The 23500-nt window shown below is 48.2% G+C and overlaps 1 protein-coding gene across 2 annotated transcripts in view; it reads left to right on the top strand.

Annotated features, from left to right (window-relative positions):
* The window catches only part of ankrd50l (ankyrin repeat domain 50-like), a 31267-nt gene that overhangs the window by 5841 nt on the left and 1926 nt on the right, over positions 1–23500 (top strand). The window contains exons 1-7 of one of the 2 annotated variants that reach the window (XM_080786402.1): positions 1321–1379; positions 1507–2487; positions 10203–10483; positions 14902–16097; positions 16814–17262; positions 18410–19031; positions 20525–22074. In XM_080786402.1, the coding sequence (XP_080642528.1) occupies positions 2045–2487; positions 10203–10483; positions 14902–16097; positions 16814–17262; positions 18410–19031; positions 20525–22060 (4527 nt within the window). In that variant the 5' untranslated portion in view covers positions 1321–1379; positions 1507–2044 and the 3' untranslated portion in view covers positions 22061–22074. Of the gene's footprint in view, positions 1–1320; positions 1380–1506; positions 2488–10202; positions 10484–14901; positions 16098–16813; positions 17263–18409; positions 19032–20524; positions 22075–23500 lie in introns of those variants that run through there. The other variant, XM_080786403.1, reaches the window with a different exon arrangement.

Here is a 23500-nt window from a genome sequence, read left to right as displayed (position 1 = left end):
AAATAATCCGGCTTTTCCAGTTCCCAGAAGCACAAACTTGATCCTCGCAAGAGTATTTAGTATTCATTTCAAACTCATCAACAGTTTAGTGTCGGTTGGAATCAAGACGAGCTCTCTAGAATACCTAAGCGACGGTGTGAGATGCCTGTCATTGCTCATCAGTTCCAGTCATTTTTAGAGTAGTAAAAATAACCCCTTTGCGATGCTCTTGGTGGAGCTACAGCATATTAATTAACCCCTTTTGGTGTTAAACATTCTGTTCTACTTTAGCTATTGAAAAATAGCAGATCTACAAGGTCATAGCGCGCCACTCGGTGGCACGCTATATGACCTTGTAGGTCGTGAAAGTCGTGAAAATGTGGCGCAAATCTTTGAATATATGTATTTCAGAGTGAACATTTTTAACTAAAATATTGGCTTCTGGGGGGGATCCCTGGATGGAACTACATATTTTTAGATGGAGGGGTCTGTGGACCAATAGAGATAATTCTGGGGGTCCTTGACATGAAAAAGGTTGAGCACCACTGAAACATGGGATTTATTTCAGAAAAAATGTTAGGATTTAGAAGCCTTTTGTGTCGGCAATAATCATACCATACATAACCTATTCACACGGATGTTTATACAAATGGGATTCTATAGTTTTGACGTTGGTGCCTGGACTGCTTCCCATAGAGGACTATAGTACTTACCACACCTTCCTCTGAAATCCCAAAGACTCACAGGCTCGCTGCGAATATTTGAGCAGTAGCATGGTCCTGTGGTTGAACTTTGACCCCCAAACAACCTCTCCCCTGCACCCTCACATGTGTATGAGCGCTCTCTCTCTCTCTCTCTCTCTCTCTCTCTCTCTCTCTCTCTCTTTCTATTTATGCCTCTCTCTCTTTCCCTGTCACTTGCTGTTTTGCTTTCCTATTTATGTCTATCTCTCTCTCTCTCTCTGTCTGTCGATCTCCCTTTCCCTTCACTTGCTCTCTTGCTCTTTCTATTTATGTCTTGGTCTCTCTTTCCCTCTCATTCCTGTTTCTCACTCACTGTGCGTGTGCGTGGGTGTGTGCGACTGTGTGTGTTGTTTAAAGGCCAATCCGCTCTTCAGTGCATGTCCTGACATGCTGAGAAACACTAGAGGTGGAGAGAGAGAAAAAAAACAGACGAGAAAAACTGGTGAGCAGAGAGAGTGGCGGAGGGAGGGAGGGAGGGAGGGAGGTGAGGAAGGGTGTGTGTGTGTGTGAGAAAAAGAGGAGGGAATTCCATCCGAGACTCTGGTGGAATGAAGCAGCTTGAAAACTTGGCAGAGAGAATTGGGAACAGAAAGTGTAAGGCAGGCGTTGAGAACAGAGTGAAATTGGAAGACCGTCCTCCTCAAGCCCACCGGCGAGGTGAGCTTCGAGGGATGAGATGATCGTTTTTGATCTGTAATGAGATAAATTGTTGTCTCGTGCCTCACCTTCTCCCTCTCTCTCTCTCTCTTTCTATCATTGTTTTATTGTTTCCTGACAGAGCAAGCAGCCAGTCTATCTAGGTGGGAGGACGGCGGCGCCTGATGGAACGTTGCAAAACCCGCAGACCCTCGTTTTTCTAGAACACGGGAGACGACGTTGGCAGTGGAGCCGAGCGGAGCTTTGGTTGATCGCGAGTGGCCCGTTGGAGAGAGAACCGCAAGCCTTTCCCCCCCCCCCATGCCCCATGAACTTCTAGTGGACTTAACCTCTGTCTGACTCGTGCTGTTGTCAACCCTTCACCTCACAAAAAATAAAAAGACCCTGGGCGGGGAGAACTGACAGCCAGGGGAAGAAAAAAAAAACTGCTGATAACAATCGAGAGAGACACCTGATGCATCGCTCCCAGGAGGAACCGGCCTGTGGTGGTGGTGGGAGGTGTGCCGTGTGAGCTGTCAGACAACTACAGCTGAAGATAGAGCCAGCCGCGGCCAGACTGACTGTTGGTTGAAGGACGTTGAGAAGAGGAGCATGGGACGTCGTGGAGAGGCCAGCATCGTGTCGTCGTCGTTCCCTGGATATCAGGTTCCGCCGGCAGGAGCTCAATGAGCAGCGGCGAGTTGGGCGGCCTGCTCCGGGGCCGGCGCTTCTACTGCCGCGAATGGGCCCTGGAGAAGCTGTGGCGCTGCCTGGAGGCCCGGGCGGCCGCGGCCGTGCCCGGCGGGCGGCCTCCCGTACCCGGGCTGCTGGTGACGGGGGGCCCCGGGGCTGGGAAGACGGCGCTTTGTGCGGAGGTGGTGTGCCCCACCACCACCACCACCTCGGAGCCTGGCTCGGGGCTGGCGTCGCGCTGCCTCGCCTTCCACTTCTGCCAGCGGGAGGACCTGAGGAGCGTGGTGCTGTGGAGGTTCGTCCTGGGCCTGGTGGAGCAGCTCCGGAGCTCCCCGCTCCTCTCGCGGGGCTACAGGGAGGCCCTGCTGAGCCCCGCCGTGGCCTCCGCCCTGGAGCCTCTCCACTGCCAGAAGGACCCCGACGACACCTTCAAAAGGTTTGTGTTTTAACTTAAGTAACCCATTTATAGGCCTGACGTCGAAATAAAAACGGTCTTCTAAATCATGACAATTTTCTGAAAAACCTCATGTTTCTATATCGGTGGTTCTCAATATTTCATGTCAAGGACCCCAAACATTATATATAATTGGGCCGCCGACCCCCATCTGAAAATAGGTTGTTCCAGGGAGGGACCATCCCATAAGCAAAGATTTGAGTTAAGAACGCTCTGAAAGAATATATATTCAAAGATTTGAGGCACATTTTCATGGTTTTAAAAAAAAATAGCAGATCTACAAGTTCATAGCGCAGCACTCTGCTATTTTTCAATAGCTAAAGTATAACATAAAACACCAAAAGGGATCCTGCTCAAAATGCATTAATTGTCGCGTCTATATACTTCAGTACCCTTTCTTTGCGTTTATTTAACAACGATGAGCACCTGTAACGGACTGGGAACAGCCTTCATTTAGAATTCTAGTAACGGTTTCAGGGTAGTCAAAGTGACAGTCGTCCCCTCCCTTATGAGGTAATGGCCTAAAAAAAGTTTTCAAAGGGCAGAAAGTGCCATGTAGGTGTGGAGAGTGGAGTCTGGATTTACTTCAAGACTCGGTTTCAGTTTTATGTGTACTCAGTCTATTCCCCGTGAATGTCACCTCAAAGCCTCGTGTCAAACAAAAGACAAGCCGAGATAGTCAACGTAATTGTGTCACCCCCTTCACTGGCTTCTATTCTATTCTATTTTTTTTATTCATTCGTTTTCTCGACTTATAATGCAGCCCATTCACAGCAGTCACAATGGGCCTCCAGTCTGAACGAACGCTACAGTGCTCTTTTACGACAACAACGTCCTTTCAGAGGAGCAAAATGGACAAAGAGGTTGACAGAAAAAAAAAAGAAATGCTTCCAGCAGTCCATGCAGTCAGTGACCATCTCGGTACCGTTCAGTGAGGTCGCCCCTTCTTCTTCTCACGAGGAGCCTTTAACTCTGTGTGCTCTGTTGTGTGTGTTTACACTGCCATGTGCCCAGGCCTCTAGCACTCAAGCTCCTCTGTTTGTTATCGTCTGGTGTGAAGTACAGAGCTAGATTCCACATTTACCTCTGACTGTATTATACGTACGTGTGTGTGTGCGCACGTGCGCGTGCGCGCGCGTGTGTGTGTGTGTGTGTTTTGTGAGGCAGTGAGAGAAAGTGGCTGCGGTGCACGGCATCGTCATGTGAACAGCCGTTGACAAACGGATGAAACATGAGCTCCCGAGTGGGGAGCGGAGTGCACACACTGGCTCTTTGCTTTGAAACAGCTGGTAGATTGCTGCGGCCACGCAGTCATTAACCGCTGCCTCAACAGTGTGACGGACACGGTCAACAACACGACAGGAACCCACAAGAGCGTTCCCGTGAATGGCCCTATTAATGTGCTGTTGTTGGTTGTGTACAGCCATTCATGGGTTTGTCTGTCACCGACGGTTTTAGGAAAGGCAAAGAAAGACCGTCCGTCGTGGGGCAACGCTTGCCCTTATCTCTCGCTCGACTCTTGGTCAGAAAGGCTCGGTTCGGTTTGTTTGTTTTCAACTTGTCTGTTTCAAATCCACCCACGATTTTCGATTCTGGAAAAGGCTATAGGTTATCCACTTTCAACCTGGTGGTGTCCCTGTTTCGGACAAACATGGTCAACTGTATAGGAAAATGCTTTCGCACACCTATAAATCAGGCGTAAGCAGGTTGCGTATAGGCCAGTGGACATCAATGAAAGGAATGAAAAATGCACCCGCACACTGTGTATCTGCTCGGTACATGAGTTTTTTTCCTTTTAATAAGGCAATGTTTCCTCCGGCACGTTCTTCAGGACAAACAAATATGCTCAAAAATTGCCGATCTAAAAGCTCACAACGTGCCACGAACGTGACACGTTGTCAGCTTGTAGATCGGCTAATCTAAGTATACTGTATATGGCTTAACCCATTCTGAACGGGAACCCGTTTTGGTGTTGGCATCATGTCGTGCTTTAGCTATTGAAAAATAGCAGACCTACAAGCTCATAGCGCGCCACCGAGTGGCGCGCTACGAGCTTGTAGGTCTGCTATTTTTGAAAAATCGAAGAACGACGGACATTTTTAGAATCTGATCTCTGGTCAGAATGGGTTCATCAGACCAGTGTGTGACCAGTGTGGAAACCTCGTATGAATCTGATCTCAGGTCAGAATGGGTTAAGTGCTCCTGATGACACACGCCTCTCCACACCGCCGCCGCGCCCAATTAAACAGTCACGAGGTCAAGAGGCCACCCACACAGTCTATAACCTGTCGTAGGACCTCAAGGACTGCCTGGGAGCGGAAAGCCCGGTGGGGCAATTAAAAGCACATTAACCTCCTCCCCTGCAGTGCCGAGCATGTGGCCAGGAAGGGAGTGTCTCTCCTTTTTATCAAATTACTAACGCGCACCTAAGTGTGATAAGCCTGTAATCTAGCCGAGTTTGGACGGCTGCCCAGGGGCTGCTTTTAAATCTTCTCTGGGAAACGGCGCTACACTGTGTCATTTAGCGCACGGTGCTCAAAAATGGACTCCAGTGTTTAACGGTTGTTCGATAAATCTGGCATTTGAGCGAAGAATATTGATGAGAGAAATGCACCCAACTGAGCAACATACTGTATAGCCATTTGCATTCCACGTTTGGTTTGTTTTAAACTGTGTGTGGATATTGCGCGTGCGTTCTTCTCTTCCCCTCATTCTCAAAACAATCCCAGGGTAAAGACGGATAAGATAAAACACATTTATTATGTGCTAAAACTGAGTGGCATTCTGTTGTTGTTAGTGAGTCTGAATGAACTCAACAGCCAACGCACCTGATTAAGCTTGTCCGGCAGACTTTAATGTTAGCCAGTCTAATTAAACAAGCCACAATGAGGCACTTTTCGTTTTCAGTCTTTAATAGAGTTGTACAATAGTCCAGTAATAAATGTCATTTGACCTCAAACTAATAATAGAAAAGAAGTTGCCTGGAATTATCTGAGTGTTGAAAATGGCCTAGTATGGCCACCATAGACATCCAATATAAGGCAAATCTTTCCTTTTGCTTTAAGTCACCCCCTAAATCAACCAAGTTTCTTTTTGTTGATCCTGTATTTTCCATAGATTTCCTGTACTACAAGTACTTAATTTTTTTGTACTTACCGACTACCATTCAAGTACTTTATTTTGTTGAGTCACCACTTATTTTACCCCCTTCTTCTCATAGATGCAGATGGATCTCTGATCTACACTTCTCAGTTGTCATTGATGCTTGTAGATCGGCTGTTTTTGGTGATTTTCTGCAGTGTTGGGTCAGACTTGCTCCCGTTGCATTCGTTCAGCTTAGTGTCAATTGGATATTTTGGTACTCGGGTCAAAGTATCAGGGCCGGTTCCGAGTACCGAGTACGATTACTCGGCCCGAGTAACCGATACCAGTATCGGTATCTGAACAACTCTAGTCTTTGATATATATACCTGCACAGTTGTTTCTAGGTAGCAGCAAGCTTTTCGTTCTTTTTTTTCAGTTTTTCAAGGTAAGCAAGCTGTTATCCTACAAAAATAGACTGCACACTGGATCATGCTCCCATGGATAATGCATTACCACCAGCCAAGGTGATGTTTGGAGTGTCTAGCTCCACACACACGTGACAGCATGCACACGTATTTCTTTTAGCAGATAAAACCTTGTTCAATCATGTATTTGATTTGATAAAGCTATGATGCTTACACAAACACAAATATATGTATCAGAGATTTGGGTTGTTGTACAGTAGTGCAGTACTTCAATAATTCAAGAGAAATGACACAAACGACATAATAATAGTATAATATGACGCAGGACCAGCAAATTCCGATAATTATGGAAAGCTCTTGACAGAAACTTGGAAGAGTAACGGTCCGTCCTGGACAAAATGTTTGAGATTTTTTTACACATAAATGTGACACATTCTATGAAAGTGCAATACTTCTATCGCAGTAACCGTTTTCCTCGAGTCGTTCTTTTTGGCACACTTCCACACTTTACACTTCACTTTGTGGCTGCTCATATCTGCAGATAATGTCTGCTCTGTTCCATTACATTTTTATGAGCTAAATATATGAGTCATTGCATTTAGAAGAACTTGCACAACGTATACTAGCAAAGGAGAAAAGATTGAAGAGCTTGTTCATGTTGGGAGATGTGTGTGTGTGTGTGTGTGTGTGTGTGTGTGTGTGTGTGTGTGGATATAGATCGAGACGACCGATAGACGAATAAGTGAAAGATGAAAAACATAACGCAAAAGTCTTCCATAAAGCATTAATAATAACCGAATAGTTCATTTCTAAGTCTTTGAGGGGCTTCAGAAGTGGGCTACCTATTGTTTTTGGGTGCCCATAAGCCATGCGAGAGCACTTATAGCTATTGAAAAATAGCAGATCTACAAGCTCATAGCGCGCAACCGAGTGGCACGCTACGAGCTTGTAGGTCTGCTATTTTTGAAAAATCGAAGAACGACTGACATAGAAACATAGCTTTTTCAGAAAACTGTCGGGATGTAGAAGACGTTTTTAGAATCTGATCTCGGGTCAGAATGGGTTAAGTACATGAGCTCTGGAAATGGTGCCCACTCACTGGGCTGGCATAAGAGAGATAAGAGAGAGTGGAAGTCATCCCACTGCAGCAGGAACCTCCTGCCGGTCAGAATGGACAGAACAGCGGGCAGAAGACTCGCACACTCACACACACACTCACACACACACACACACACACAGAAAAAAAGAAGCTGTGTGCTGTATGTTTGTAGGAGACTTTCTGTGTGAAAAATCCATCGCAAATGCCAGCATGAGTGTGTGGTGTGTGTGTGTGTGTGTGTGTGTGTGTGTGTGTGTGTGTGTGTGTGTGTGCCCAGGGCGGGAGGGAATCGCATCCCAGAGGTTCCATCGGCCTGAGTCATCAGCGGATCCAGCACCAAGCCTCAGGAGAGAGTATAGCGCTGAGGCAGAGGGAGGGAGGGAGGCAGGCAGGCAGACAGGCAGGTTGGGTCAGGGATTATTAGGAAGAAGGCCATGATGAGATGATGGGAACTTGACTGAAAAGGCCTGCCTGAACAGGAGCGATCTTGGCTCAAAAACATCACCTCATGTGCCGCTATAGAAATCGGCGTTATTGTCGCTCATGCATTTCTCCAAAAATTCCGACACGATTAATTGTGCTGCATAAATGGCGCTTCTTTCATTGCTCCACTGTTTTTTATCACTGGCCTGTCGGTCTATTCGTGTTGCCAGCTCGGTGATGGAATGGCTTTCATTATGTCTCTGCCTCTCTGTGGAGTTGGAATCTGCTCTGCTGCCTACTTTTATAATGTGATGCAATAACAGAATCTTCCCTCTCTGCCTCTCTCTCTCTCTCTCTCTCTCAATTCCACGCGCCACACCACACCCCCCTGGTTAATTTCAGTGAGCTTTATTGTCATGAATGTTATATGAGCAATATTTGCCAAAGTCGTTTTGATGCAATGGGAGGTCGTCGTAAAAGTTTGTATAGGAGAACATAATGAACATATTGATGAACGATGACACTAATCCACACGCCCTGTTCTGTCTGTCTGTCTGTCTGTCTGTCTGTCTCTCTAGACTGGAATTAGGCGCAGCTGCAGGACATGAGACTAATTAATTAGAGCGACAGAGAGAGAGAGGAGTGTGTGTGTGTGTGTGTGTGTGTGTGTGCGTCAATTTAACAAAGGTGCAGATGATCAGAACACTTTGGGTAATACTATCTTGTGAAACTATAAAAAGGATTGTGCATTTTCTGTCCGAGATATAGTTATACAGTACACATCCATATAGGAGGTGTTAGCTTTATACTTTTGATAAACAGTGTACACACAATGGTTTGTATTCCTTAAGGTGCTTGTATTCCATTTGACATCCTTCTCCTCCTGTCACAGCAGCTCACAAATCTCTCTGCAGTGTTTGCACATTGTTGTACTTCACCCAACAGGTATGGGAGTTTTTTGTCAATAGTCATGCTTTCAAACTCTCCTTGGGTGATTGTAATCCGTGGAAAGTATATATGTCTGATGTCTTGGTACAGTGGACAGACAGTATGTGTCTCTGATGTCTTGGTACAGTGGACAGACAGTATATGTCTCTGATATATTGGTACAGTGGACAGTACGTGTCTCTGATGTCTTGGTACAGTGGGCAGACGGTTAGGAAGTGTAGCTCAGTCTCTACCTCGTTTTGTGGGCAGTGGGCGCACAGTCTGTCTTCTCTTGGGAGCCAGGTCTGCCTATGGCGGCCTTTCTCAATCGCAAGACTGTGTTCACTGAGTCTATATCGAGTTAATGTTTTCCTTAGTTTTGGGCCAGTTACTGTGCTCAAGCATTCTGCTACGTTTTGAGCACCTCAGAAAATCTGTAGCTCCAACGGTTTAGAAGATACAGCCATGTTTGAACTAGCGGTAATTTTTAAAAGGGTGTGGTCATTTTCGAGTATTTCGAGCCGGATAGAGAATTCTTCACAGTTTCCAAGTTGTTCGCGGCGGTCATATTAGCCAAAAACTATTGAGATATTCTCCTAAATTAAGTGCATACATATCTCAGCCAGGTCCTCTACTAACTGTCACTGCGCAAAAAGCATGGAATACGCATGTGTATATTACAGGAAACTCCCGTCAAACTTTCCAACAAACTCCGGTAAACTCCCGAATTGTACGATCACACCTGTATAAATTACCGTACATTAACTGTATGTCCGCTAAACTTGAGGTTTACGGGCAAAATACAATGCCCATAATTGACTGTTAACTCCTCTTTTCACGCAGTGTGTGTATTCTCTGTTCAGAGCTAAATAGCATTCCATTTTGCTCTGGTTTTTGAGTAGATCTTTTCCAGTGTGTGTGTGTGTGGGGGAAGGAGGATGACTGAGTTAACCCTCTAGCACCCAGAGTTGCTTTTTAGCTACAATTTTATTTTAATTAATTACTAAAAAAAAAAAAATCTGTTCTTTTTTCACCTAAATGTCATCAGTGATGTTCATTGCAATGCCAATTCAATGCCATTAGTCATGATATTTGCATATAAATACCCCCCACAGAGGCTGAAATTCACACAAATAAAAAATGTTTGGACATTTTTTAACCTAAAACTTTTGACCTTTACCCTAATAAAAGTAGGTAAAATAATTGTAATATATGTTTTTTTGTGATCATTAGAATGTCTAGAACATGTTTTATTCATTATTGTGAAAGATATCCCCCAAATGTAAATTATTAATTTATTATATTATTATATAATTATTATATAATTATTATAAGTTTTTCATCAAACTTTATTTTTTTATTTTTTTTGCAAGTAGAAATTAATGCGGGTGTTAGAGGGTTAAGCAGTCACACCTGGCCTGAGTCAAACTATAACTGGACTCTGGGACTCTGGAGCTGGGTGTGGCTGCGCACCTGTTGTGCATGGACTTGATTAAGGCACAACAGGATAAAGCAGTCATCTCCACAAACACTCAGAAGATAACCTCTGTCCGGACAGTGGGGAGATCACCTCTCCTGTGTAAAAGGATATTATTGCTTGTCATTCCCTGCACATGAAAGGAATAAAGACAAATTCAAGGAACAACTGCCTGTGTCGTGTCCTTACGCGCCCTGGGTTGTGAGTAGCTTTGTCACAGTGTGAGATCTCTCTCTCTCTCTCTCTCACCACCACCATGCAGGGCTGTGTTGTTGCCCCTGCTGGACCTCCCCTCTCCCGGCCAGAGTCTGATGCTGGTGGTGGACTCCTTGGACACGGGCTGTGGTTTCGGGGCAGCAGCGGGAGTGGACGGAGGAGGGGTCGCTGGAGGAGGAGGAGGAGCCCCAGGAGGCTCCTCCTCCGCGAAGAGGAGCGGTTCCATCGCTGAGCTCTTGGCCAACCACCAGCAGCTGCTGCCCAGCTGGCTGCTGCTCCTCTGCTCGGTGCGACGGCAGAACAAGGCGGTGTGCAGGATGTTCTCAGGTACGTACGGTATACTGTACGCTGCCCAGAACTCAGAGCCTTAGATATATAGACAGGAGTTACGCAAACTCCGTTCACTTCATGGGGGCTTCAGTCCAATGGCGGCTCTCCTACATAGACTTCTATAGAGCGTCGCAGTCCCGCCCCCTTTCATGACGACGCCAGGCCCAGGAAATGAATCCCAAAACGTATTTATTTAAAGACCTTTTAAGCGTCGTACGAAGCCAACTCTTGTCGTGACAAATCATGACAACGCACACAATATTTTGGACCAAACAAAGAAGAATTTTTTTTTTCCTACTTTCTAATTCTTTGTTTGGCCCGAAAAATTGTTTGTTTTTGCGTAAACGTCTTTAAATAAATACTTTCCGAAAAGTCTATGAGAAAAATGAACGGGTTTATTTATTTTCCGGGTCTCTCGAGGTGGCGGGACTGCGACGCTCTATTGAGAATGGGGGACAACAAAGTCCTGGACCGGCAGTAATAATAATAATAATAATAACTTGAATTCATATAGCGCCTTTCAAGAAACCCAAGGACGCTTTACAACACAGAAAAACGGAAAACAAAACAAACTAATTGCCAAAAAGCCTGAGTGAACACATTTCTCTTCGGTGTGCCGACTTGAAAGAGTCCAACGTAGGCGTCTGGCGAATCTCCAAGGGGAGAGAGTTCCAGAGGGCAGGGGCTGCCACATAGAAGGCTCTATCGCTGAGGCGAGGAGCTCCATGTCTGAGGATCTCAGGTTCCGCTCAGGGGTGTATAGTCCTTGAGCAGGTCAGACAGATACCGTGGGGCAAGGCCATGGAGGGATTTGTAGGTGAAGTAGGCAGATGTAAATTGGACTCAGGCTTTAATGATCTTAAATTCCTTTATTTTAGATTGTTTTGTAGTAATGGTACAACGTAAACATTACAGAGACTGTAGTTGTTACTGTACAATACTTTAAAAACAGTTGTCATGTTGCACGCATGCTTAAAATAGCTCTTATTTGCACCGCCCTCGTTGGAAACGATGTATTTCCAACTCCAGGTTGTCTCAGTTCAGGGCTGCATGAACATCGACCGAGCGCTCGGTTTCTGCCCCCTCAATGTCTATTAGATGACTCTGCTAGAACCCAACCAATGGGTCAGATTTGTGGGTTTCACGCAGTGTTGTTTTTTATTTTTTTATTTTGGTTTCAGTCATTAGTCTCTTGAATATTTTTCCTTTAGTTTTAGTCAACATTTGAGTCTCCTGGAAATGTTGTAGTGTTAGTCTGGTTTTAGTCGACTAAATATCATAAGATTTCAGTCGACTAAATCTACAGTGGATTTAGTCGAACAAAATGTGTTTTGGCGTGCCTTGATGCCGTCGTAATGACCGTTTTCTTTCTCCACTTGCTGAAAATAGACGATATACAAGCCCACAACGCGTCGCAGCGCGGTGCGTCGAGGGCTTGTAGATCGGCTGTGACGTATAGTCGCCTAAAGTTTACCTCCGTGCTCAAGCCTGTGAGCAAATACAAACTGACTGCAAGAATAACCTTAATATTAGAGAAAATATATATCATAAATGAATACTTAAACCAGATATAATCATTAAGGAAGGTTTATGCATGTGCTATGTAAAACTCTTCATTTCCATTCTGAATGTGAAGTCGGTGGGGCAAAGGGTTGTCGAGGTACGTGCATTACAACCGTACACGCACACACGCACAGAGACGTGGCGCATTTATAGTAGGATTAATATGAATAACTAATATGATAATTAATATGAATGGAGCAAAGTTAGCGCACTGCAACTTTTCAATGTACTTGCATCTCACAACAGGGGTTATATAGGCACCTTTTTTATTATGAAACGAGACATTTGCGTGTCCCAAAAATGTATTTTCTGGTCATTCAATATTACTTTTTTTTTTGTATTGTTTGCTATGAGCAAACAATATATTATTCTTGATTTGCTTTGAGAAATTTCAACAAAGAAAACTAGCTATTAAAATGTGCATGCAACCCTTATTTAGGAAGCACAGCTTTATTACACTTCAGTACACTGTGAATTAATTGTCTAAATTGTCTAGAGGGAACGTGCCGCTGAGCATGTTTAATTATTTTTTATTTAGCTTAACCTATTTAGACCTGAGACCGGGTTTATTTATTTTCCGGGTCTCTCGAGGGGGCGGGACTGCGACGCTCTATTGAGAAAACACAGAAAAACGGAAAACAAAACAAACTAATTGCCAAAAGCCTGAGTGAACACATTTCTCTTCGGTGCCGACTTGAAAGAGTCCAACGTAGACGTCTGGCGAATCTCCAAGGGGAGAGAGTTCCAGAGGGCAGGGGCTGCCACATAGAATAAAAACGATTTGAAAAAAAATTGCTCGTAGATCTGATATTTTTCAACAGCTAAAGTTTTAAATGACGGTTAAAGTGGTTGAAAGCTAAGACGACACAGACGCTTTCCTCAGGTCTAAATGGGTTAATAGCGTCTCACGATGCTCAGCAGACTCATTTGCACACTAGTGACATTCTTTTCTGTTGTCTTGACACTGATGAGAGACGCTTAATTGCTCATCATCGCGCATAATGAGGCATTACAATATAGACAGTAATCCTTCGCTGTCGGACAACGAACCTCGTCTCCATATATTCCAACCTTTTGTTAATTAGCTCTAAATGAATGCCCTACTTCATCATCGCACAAGAGCGTGGCGCGAAAGTAGTGAGAGTGGCAGATGGATCTCCCGATCTGCTTGTAGATCGGCTAGTGTCACTAACGCATTGTTAATGAAGGGAAGGTTTTGCACATACAAGGTTCCCACCCGGCAGTCAACGATATTCAGGTATAACAGGCGATACTGTGTGCTAAAAACGGCCTAATTCAATTCTAAATGACGGTTGCGCAAAGACCCGCCAGGCAGCATTGTTTAATGCAATTTATTTGTGCGAGTTATAAGTATTTTTTGTTGAATTAAAAGTCAAAGTTGTAAAAGTCAACCGTATGTCTTTCAATCATTTTATTATTATTCATTATATTTTCACAATCTGATACAACGCCGGCTAGCCTACTTTCTAATTTTTTGATAATTTGCGCGACAGATGTATGCATATGACGGTATAGAGTTTCAAACTAGTGTATCTAAGAAGAAGATGATCAGGTAATATAATTGTGAAAAAGAATAACAACAAAATGGTTGAAACAAAGAACTAGTGAATTGTTTGCTAGCCTGCTGCTTTTTTATGTTATGGATAACTTTGACAGGAAAAAGACTCGCTCACCGTATAGACAATAGAAGTAAAACTCCTTGGACTGAGACTTAAGAAAATATTTTTTATTTTATTTTATCATGCTCATAAAGTGCTCTGTGCTCAAAGTGCAATTAAAAAGCAAACGTCAGTGCTATATATATATATATATATATAGCACTGACGTTTGCTTAGGACTGAAACAGTTTTCTCAGTGCTTCAGTTTCTTATGTTATACAGTACTGTACAACTTTGTCATGAATAATTCAACAATAAATACTTATAACACGCACAAATAAATTGCATTAAACAGTGGTGTCTTTGCGCAACCGCTTCGCCATTTAGATATTATGCCAAAAAAACTAATGTCGTTGAAAACCTGTAGTCACCCATCTTGAAACATCCAAACCAGATGGAGTGTCAAATATTGTCAGACACCATGCCATTTTCTGATCTGATTTGAATGTGAGAATGGCATGTCAGCACTTGAACTGTCACCCTCACAATGTCGCCTCGCAATAATTTATGTCAAGAAGGCACTGTGGTAACACTTTGTTCGTGGAATAAATTGCTCCAGGCAAGAATGTGAAGTGTGTAATTTCTTAATCAGAATTCCTCTTCCTGATCTGACTAGAACGTTGTTAAAGTGTCAACCGCACGTGAACTCTAGCTTCCCTATTCTGGGGCAAACCTTCTGGGGCAAAAAGAACAGATCTACAAGCTTGCGTAGATCAATGCCTTCAATATTTAATCAGATCAATATGTTCGGTGAAGATATTATTTTCATAATGGGGACATTAGAGATCTTCGTATAGACCTGCGGGACGAAGTATATAGGGCGCTATAAAAGGCAAAGAAGTTTATAATGAATTGCATTTTTATAGCGCTTTTCCAAGTGCTCAAAGTGCTTTACAATGGTTAATTCATTCATACATTGGGAGGTGAAGCGGCGAACAGTCAACACCAGCATCCTCACTTCCCACATTCACACACCGATGGTGGCGAGCTCACACCGACCGACTCATTGGAGGCAATGTAGGGTTCAGTTTCTTGCCCAAGGACACTTTGACACTATTTTTCAATAGCTAAAATATAACATAATACTTAAACCACCAAAAGGGAGTCCCCACTTCCCACCCAGAATGGCTTAAATGAATTTTCTCCACTCTTCTCCTTCTCCTTTCCCCTCAGGTTTCCGTAAGCTGTGTCTGGACGACCTGCGGAAGCCCGCCCCGGTGCGCGACGTCCAGCAGTACATCCTCCGCCGGCTGGACGAGGAGGGCGGCCTCCGGCGCCAGCTGACGCCCGAGACGGCCGACATGCTCAACCTGCTGCACATCAAGAGCGGCGGCTGCTTCCTCTTCCTGGAGCGCGTGCTGGACGGCGTGGCGGGCGCCCTGGTGGGCCTGCGGGAGATCCGCGACATCCCCGGCACGCTCAACGGCCTCTACCTGTGGCTCTGCCAGAGGCTCTTCCCCCACCGCCGGGGCGGGCTCTTCCTCCGCGTCCGGCCCCTCCTCAACGCCCTGCTGGCCGCGCCCCGGCCCCTCACGCCGCACGAGCTCTTCACGGCGGCGTGGACCCGCGACGCCTCCCTCGGGCCCCGCGACTTCCAGGCGCAGCTCCGGGCCCTCGCCCCGCTGCTCGTCGACGGCCCGGCGGGGAGCCGGCTGCTCTTCCACGCCAGCTTCGCCGAGTGGCTCACGGACGTCAAGTACTGCACGCAGCGGTACCTGTGCAGCGCGGCCGAGGGCCACGGCATGCTGGCCATGGCGCTGACGCTGCGGGCGCCCCGGCTGGACGCGGAGGAGACGTGCCAGCTGGCCACGCACCTCATCTGCTCGGGCGTGCACCGGGAGAACCCGTCGCTGCTGGCCCTGTGGATGCTGTGGACGGGCGTGCCGACGCTCGCGCCCACCAACGACCGGGCGATGGTGCCGCCCAGGCTCGCTTCTTCTTCCACCGCCCACCACCATGGCCCCTCCTCCTCCTCCTCCTCCGCTCCTCACCACCACCACCATGCGCCTCCCGTTCTGGTGGGTCAGGACGTCCTCCAGCTGCTGATGCGGAGCGGGGTCTTTCCGCCCACGTGCGGCCCGGACGGAGGCCCCAGCGTGGGCGTGCACTGCGTGGGCGGCGGCGGCGGAGGGTCGACCATCATGCGCCGGGCCCTGGAGAGGCAGGACTCCATCCGGATGCTCCTGGACGGCGGCGTGTCCGTGAACCGGGTGGACTCGGCGGACGGGCGGACGCTGCTGGCCAGCGCGGCCCACGTGGGCTCGGCGGACGTGGCCGCGTTCCTCCTGAGCCGCGGCGCCGACCCGCTGGCCGGCGACCACCAGGGCCAGACGCCGCTGACCCTCGCCGCCAGGCAGGGCCACGTCAAGGTCAGGATAACGATCTGAGTCTGTACTATAGCCTCAGTTCTTTTAAGAGACAATTACTGCAATTTGTATTAACAAGCTTGGGCAACACGCCCTAGTCATGTTATTACTTGATATTGTTATCTTTAGGCCTACCAATATTATTCACGTATAGCGGTAATTTAAGCTCAAGTGGTAGCTTCTATACTATAGGAAGGCCACTCCATAAGCCCCTTTGGGTTTTTTTGGGACTTCCGGCACATCATGTATGTAGCTAATCTTGTTTATTGCTTTCTTTCTTTATTTTATTTTACCATAATGTGACCAGTGCCAGTATTTTCAACCACAAGTCGGCTCTAATGAAACTTCACAATAGACCAAAATATATATATATATATTATTTTTTTGGTGGTTTTCGTTTTTTGCCACATTAACACAGTTGGAATGTTAAAGAATGTTTTTATTCCATCAGAAAGTCGTTTTAGTGTCATTAAGTCGTTGTAATTGCTTAAACATGTCACTATGCCTAATGTTATAACCATTGGGTTAACCAATGCTAACCAGAAAATACAGCTTCCCTGCTAACGTATGCAAATTCCGCTAAAATCCGCCTTTTTGTACACCATCGTTTTTGAAGATAATACTAGCCTTTTACTAACTGGCTAACAGAAATAGCAGAGAAAGAAGTATTAACAATTATATTTTGTAAAAAAAAAGTGTGTTTATTGTAAAACCAAAAGGTCCTGTCGGTGCTCCTGGACTGGGCCAAGCGCCGGGAGGAGGAGGACGACCGCCCCGGGCTGGCGGCGGAGCTCCTGGAGCACGCCGACAGCGAGGGCTGGACGGCGCTGCGCTCGGCGGCGTGGGGCGGGCACGGCGAGGCGGTGCGCCTCCTGCTGGACGCCGGGGCGGACGTGGACGGGCGCGGCGACGACGGCCGCACGGCCCTGCGGGCGGCGGCCTGGGGAGGCCACGAGGACATCCTGCGCACGCTGCTGGACTACGGCGCGGCCGTGGAGCGGAGCGACGGCGAGGGGCGCACGCCGCTCATCGCCGCCGCCTACATGGGCCACCGCCACGCGGTGGAGGTCCTGCTGGACGGTGGCGCCGAGGCGGACCTGGCGGACGGGGACGGGCGCACGGCCCTGTCGGTGGCGGCGCTCTGCGTGCCCACGGCGGCCGGGTTCAGGTGGGATGATGACCCGCCGTGTTCCAGTCGTGTTGTTGTGGTTGTGGTTTTGTTTGTTTTGTTGTTGTTTTATAATGCTGCCATCATGTATTCTGGATAGGGCGTTAACCCATTCTGACAATTCTGAAATTGTCTTCTACATGCTGACAGTTTTCTGAAAAAGCTATGTTTCTGTGTCAGTCGTTCTTCGATTTTCCAAAAATAGCAGAGCTACAAGCTCGTAGCGCGCCACTCGGTGGCGCGCTATGAGCTTGTAGATCTGCTATTTTTCAATAGCTAAAGCATAACATAATGCTAACACCAAAAGGGGTTCCTGCCCAAAATGGGTTAAAGGACCACTTCACCACTTTTCAACCTATCTTACTAATAATCGTGATAAAATGGCACGATTTTTTCGACTCAGTCTGTGTCTCATAGGAGGGCTGTGGGCAGTTTAGAAACTCCAGGAGGCAGATTTTTTTTTAAACAAGATTTTTTTTTACAAAAATGTATAGATTTTCATTATCGTGAGAACGGTGGCTTCCATTTTCGCATTGCAACTTTTCAGGGCTGGAAAGCCTGCAGTTTCTATTGGCTTGTATTCCCCATCGATGATGTCACTGGTGGACGGGTTTCTGAACTGCCCACAGCCCTCCTATGAGACACAGACCGAGTAGAAAAAAAATGTGCCGTTTCTTTCATGATTATTAGTGAGGACCTATTATATGAAGATTGAAAAGTGGTGAAGTGGTCCTTTAAAGGGATAGTTCAGATTTTTTTTAACTTAAGCTGTATGAAATACTTGCCATTAATATAGTGGTTGCAACTGTATTAATTGATTGCCCGAGTCCCGTGGTGGGAGTTCTGCTCTGGTTTTGGTCAATATTAAGTAGTTCCAGTCATTTTGTGGGGGGCACTGGGGCCACGCAGTAAAAGTAAATTAATTCACAAAACATAACATAATTTGTATTGTTGACCTATTTCAAAAATATTAGTGCAACCTTCGTTCAACTTTGACCCCTCTATCACATGGAACTATTTTTTGTGCATAGCTGATATGGACACAAAAAGCATAGTTCCGTGTGATAGAGGGGTCAAAAACACTGTATTGAATTTTATACTCTGCTGAATGAATAAATAACTAAAAAACAGTGAATAATAATTCCAGGGGCTACGGCGAGGTGGTCGCCCTGCTGCTGGAGCGCGGCGCCGACCCGGGCCACCGCGACCGCGACGGCATGACCCCGCTGCTCCTGGCCGCCTACGAGGGCCACGAGGACGTGGTGGAGCTGCTGCTGGAGGCCGGCGCCGACGTCGACGAGACGGGCGCGTCCGGCGCGGCCGTCACGCCGCTGCTGGCGGCCGCCGCCATGGGCCACATCGGCACGGTGGGCCGCGTGCTCTTCTGGGGCGCGGCGGTGGACGCCATCGACGGCGAGGGCCGCACGGCGCTCAGCCTGGCGGCGGCGCGCGGCAGCGTGGAGGTGGTGCGCGCGCTGCTCGACCGCGGCCTGGACGAGAACCACAAGGACGACCTCGGGTGGACGCCGCTGCACGCGGCGGCCTGCGAGGGCCACCGGGCGGCGTGCGGCGCCCTGCTGACGGAGCGCGGCAGCATGGCGCGCGTGGGCGAGATGGACATCGAGGGGCGCACGCCGCTCATCCTGGCGGCGCAGGAGGGCCACTGCGGCACGGCGCGGCTGCTGCTGGACCGCCGCTCGCCCATCGACCACCGCGGCTACGACGGGCACTCGGCCCTGAGCGCCGCGCTCCTGGAGGGCCACAGGGAGGTGTGTGTGTTACTGGATGCTTTAACTCATTCTGACCTGAGATCAGATTAAAAAAAAATGTCTTCTACATATAAACACACGTGTACGGTAGGTTGAAAATAAATAGAACACTCCTTTAACACATATGGCCTCAACCCATTCTGGATGGGAACCCCTTTTGGTGTTTTAACTAAGCATTGATGTTATACTTTAGCTATTGCTAAGCTTGTAGGTCTGCTATTTTTGAAAAATCGTGAAAATGCGGCACATGAATATATATTCTTTCAGAAGACTTTTTTTTTTAATTTTGACGTCAGGCCTAAATGGCTGTTCTTCAAGAAATCACACAAATAGGCTCTTGACTGCTTGGTAACATAGAGTATATATACAATAGAGAAGACACCCAAGTTCTCCTCCCGTCCACTTGCATTGAGTTGCTCAGAAGCGCATGAGGCGAATCCACTCCTCCTTCCGGTTTAGGAGCAGTGTGCATTCTGGATGGATTGTCCTCAAACACATGAACGCGCGCGACGACCGGCAGAGTGGACGGAGCCTAGTGCGCGTTCATGTGTTTGAGGACCAAACCTTACCAAGCTGCAATACCTTCTTCGGCCACTATGTCCATTGCGCTTCAGGATTTCCTCTGGGTGTCTTCTCTATTGTATAATAACTCTATGCTTGGTAAGCAAAGAAAGTTGAAAGTTATTTCCTCCTCCCAGGAGTCTCTACAGACTAGCCTGGAACTCACCTATGCTTTTTATGGCATAGGCAGCTCCCGGCAGGATCCAGAAACTATGCGCAGCTGCGCGACCTGAGACTAATTACTTAGAGCGACAGAGAGAGAGAGAGAGAGAGAGAGGAGTGTGTACGTTTAACAAAGGTGCAGATGATCATAAATCAGCAGAGAGTGAGAGACGTTTGCACTACTCTATGCCGAATTGAAGTGGACTCAGACCCAGACTTTTTTTTTTTTCTCCCTAGAAATAAAAACGTCTGGGTTTCCGAGGCTACTACAGACAGACTTACATAGATGTCCTCCTCCCAGGAGTCTCTACAGACAGACTTACATAGATGTCCTCCTCCCAGGAGTCTGTACAGACAGACTTACATAGATGTCCTCCTCCCAGGAGTCTCTACAGACAGACTTACATAGATGTCCTCCTCCCAGGAGTCTCTACAGACAGACTTACATAGATGTCCTCCTCCCAGGAGTCTCTACAGACAGACTTACATAGATGTCCTCCTCCCAGGAGTCTCTACAGACAGACTTACATAGATGTCCTCCTCCCAGGAGTCTCTACAGACAGACTTACATAGATGTCCTCCTCCCAGGAGTCTCTACAGACAGACTTACATAGATGTCCTCCTCCCAGGAGTCTCTACAGACAGACTTACATAGATGTCCTCCTCCCAGGAGTCTCTACAGACAGACTTACATAGATGTCCTCCTCCCAGGAGTCTCTACAGACAGACTTACCGTAGATAATAAACGTCATTTTCCCATTCCCCACCAGGTGGCCGAGCTGCTGATGAGGCGAGGGACGGACACGGACGTGCGCGACGCCGAGGGCCGCCCGCTGCTCTACCTCCTGGTGCTGGAGGGCGGCGGCCGCTGCACGGAGATGGCCGCCCTGCTGGCGGAGAAGGGCGGCGCGCCCCTGGAGTCGCGGGACGGCGAGGGGCGCACAGCGCTGCACGTGGCCTCCTGGCGGGGGGACGCGGCGGCGGCGGCGCTGCTGCTGCGGCACGGCGCCGACCCCGACGCCCGGGACGCGGAGGGCCGCCCGCCGCTGCACTCGGTGGCGTGGCGGGGCCACGCGGGGGTCGGGCGCCTGCTCCTGGAGGGCGGCGGCGGCGTGCGGGGGGGCGCGGACGTGGACGGGGCGTGCCGGCAGCAGGGCGCCACGGCGCTGAGCGTGGCGGCGCAGGAGGGCCACGCCGACGTGGTGGCCATGCTGCTGGAGGCCGGCGCCGACCCCGAGCACGCCGACCGCTACGGGCGGCGCCCCGTGAAGGTGGCGGCGAAGCGCGGGCACTTCCACATCGTCCGGCTCCTGGAGAGCTACGGAGCCAAGCCGTACCTCGGGCCGTTGCCCCCCTCCTCCTCCGGCTCCAACGCCCTGTCTCCTAGGAGACGGGGGAAGAGCGCCTCTTTCGCCGGCTCGGGGAGCGACCGGGGCGAAGGCACCGCGGCGGTGTCTCTGTCTGCGGCCGCCGGCACCACCCCCCCCACCACCTCCTCCTCCACCGCCTCGTCCCCGGGCTCCACGGCGGAGCGCTTCCACTCCACGCAGAGCTCCCAGACCTCGTCCACCTGCCACTCCCTGGCCACCACGGTGCAGACGGTGCCGGCCGACAGCCTGAGCTTCACGCAGCAGATCCAGCAGCACTCGCTGCCGCGCAGCCGCAGCCGGCACTCCACCCTCCCCCCGCCCTCGGCGGCGGGCAGCCTCCACGGGAGCAGTCGGCGCCAGTACCCCCCCACCAAGAAGGGCAGCCCTCCTCCTCCTCCTCCCCCCCCGGCCGTTTGCACGGTCGTCACGGCCATGGTGCACAGCTGTGAGCCGCCGCAGAAAGGCGGCTTCTCTCCCGGCTTTGACTATCCCGCCAAGGCCCACAACAACAACTCCTCGAACCTGATCAAAGCGGACCGTTTGCCGCCGTACGGAGGAGGAGGAGGAGGAGGAGGCGGCAAATGGAACTCCGTCATGGCGTCCCTCGGGGTGATGCCCGGCCACGACGGGCCCTCGAGGGGCCCCAAGAACAGGGAGAGTCCGCCGCTGGGTTATCCGTATCAGCTCCAGGGCCCGGCGCTGCAGGGAGAGAGCTCGTGGGACCCGGGACACAAGAAGAAGAGTAACATTCTGCCCGTCGTCCCCTGCTCCTCCTACGACCTGCCGGTTTCCCCCCCTTCCAGTGCCTTGCCCGAGGGCTCCGTGGTGGTCGCCATGACGACGGCGGACCCCCAGCTCAACCTGAAACAGGCCATCAAGTTGCAGTTCGAAGGTCCGACCAGCGCAGCCTTATACAAGAGAGAGACGCCTCTGTGATGATCTGTGCCATAGTAAGTGTTGTGTTTTTGTCATGGGGATGTTTCTGTGCGTCAGTGGTGCTCAATATTTCATGTCAAGGAACTCCAAGAATTGGTCCCGAAAAGGAAACCCTTTTGGTGTTTTCAAGCATTATGTTATGCTTTAGCTGTTGGAAAAATAGCCGATCTATTATTTATTTTAAAATTGTGAAAAGGTGGCGCAAATCTTTGAATATATATATTCTTTCAGAGCGAACGTTTTTAACTCAAATCTTTGCTTCTGGGTGGGGGGGTCCCTGGAACAACATATTTTCAGATGGTCGGCGGCCAATTACACTGATATGGAAACATGGGCATTTCAGAAAACTGTCAGATTTAGAAGACATTTTTTTAAAGAATCGTCCTCAGGTCTAAATGGGTTAAAAGACAATCCAGCCTGACATTGTGTTGCGTGTTCCAATCCCGATCGATCACTCCCTGTCCCTCACCATTTAGTCTTTATACTGTATACTGTAAATATCCCATTTATACCTGAGGCCCATTCTCAGAAAAACGCCTTCTAAATCCTTCCTGGAAAAAAAGTTACCCAAAAATCTATGTTTGCTACTGTATATATATGTACAAAACAACTACCACAAAAAGGGTTACAAATGGAGGTTCCAGAAAAGACGCAACAAAAAAAAGCATTAATTTCAATGTGACTTTCCTATCATTCGCCCCTAAGATAGTTTAGTTTTATGTGTTTTCACACGACACGACACGACATCTCCTGCGTCCTCACCCGCAATCCGCTCTCTTCTTGGAACGCAGCGATTACGAATCTTTAATTGCGATAATATGGATGATATTTCTTTTCATCAAACATCAAACATATCAGTTGCTTTTCCTGGAAGGAACACGCTGTGATAGAATATATATATTCAAAGATTTGCGCCCACATTTTTGCCTAAGGGAGTGTATTTTGTGCAAAACTAATGCTTGGAATGGATTCGGCATCATGAAAACCCCCTAGTTTGACATGCCAATTATGCTACATAAAGCATGATGAAATTTTGATTAATTTTATTTCCTTATAGGTTGTTAATGGTATGGTCAGATATTGTGACAATTGCTCAACATATGCAAGTTAGCATCCGGCAGTTTCTACATGCCGGGGACGGACCCATACTAAACATTTCTAACATAAAACATTGGTGTACTCAACATGTCCGGGTTCACATTCTGGCTACATATTGAGCTGAATGTCCTAGTTCTAAAATGCAAGTGGGAGGGAGGGAGCACTCAACCCTTACAATGACTTTTGCGCTTGCATACAATATTTGATGAAATTATAATTTCACCTACTGGGGGGGAAAAGGAGTCTCATATCTGAACAGCAGATCAAAACAAGATTAGTCATTACGTTTTCCTCTGTGCCAGTTATTTATTTTTTGTTTTTAGTCTGCACCGACTTCCATTA

This window comes from Protomyctophum bolini (assembly GCF_963924005.1).
Source record: "Protomyctophum bolini genome assembly, chromosome: 16".
In the NCBI taxonomy this organism is placed as follows: domain Eukaryota; kingdom Metazoa; phylum Chordata; class Actinopteri; order Myctophiformes; family Myctophidae; genus Protomyctophum; species Protomyctophum bolini.
Note: the sequence above shows the minus strand (reverse complement) of the source record. Positions and strands in the feature narration are given on the sequence as shown.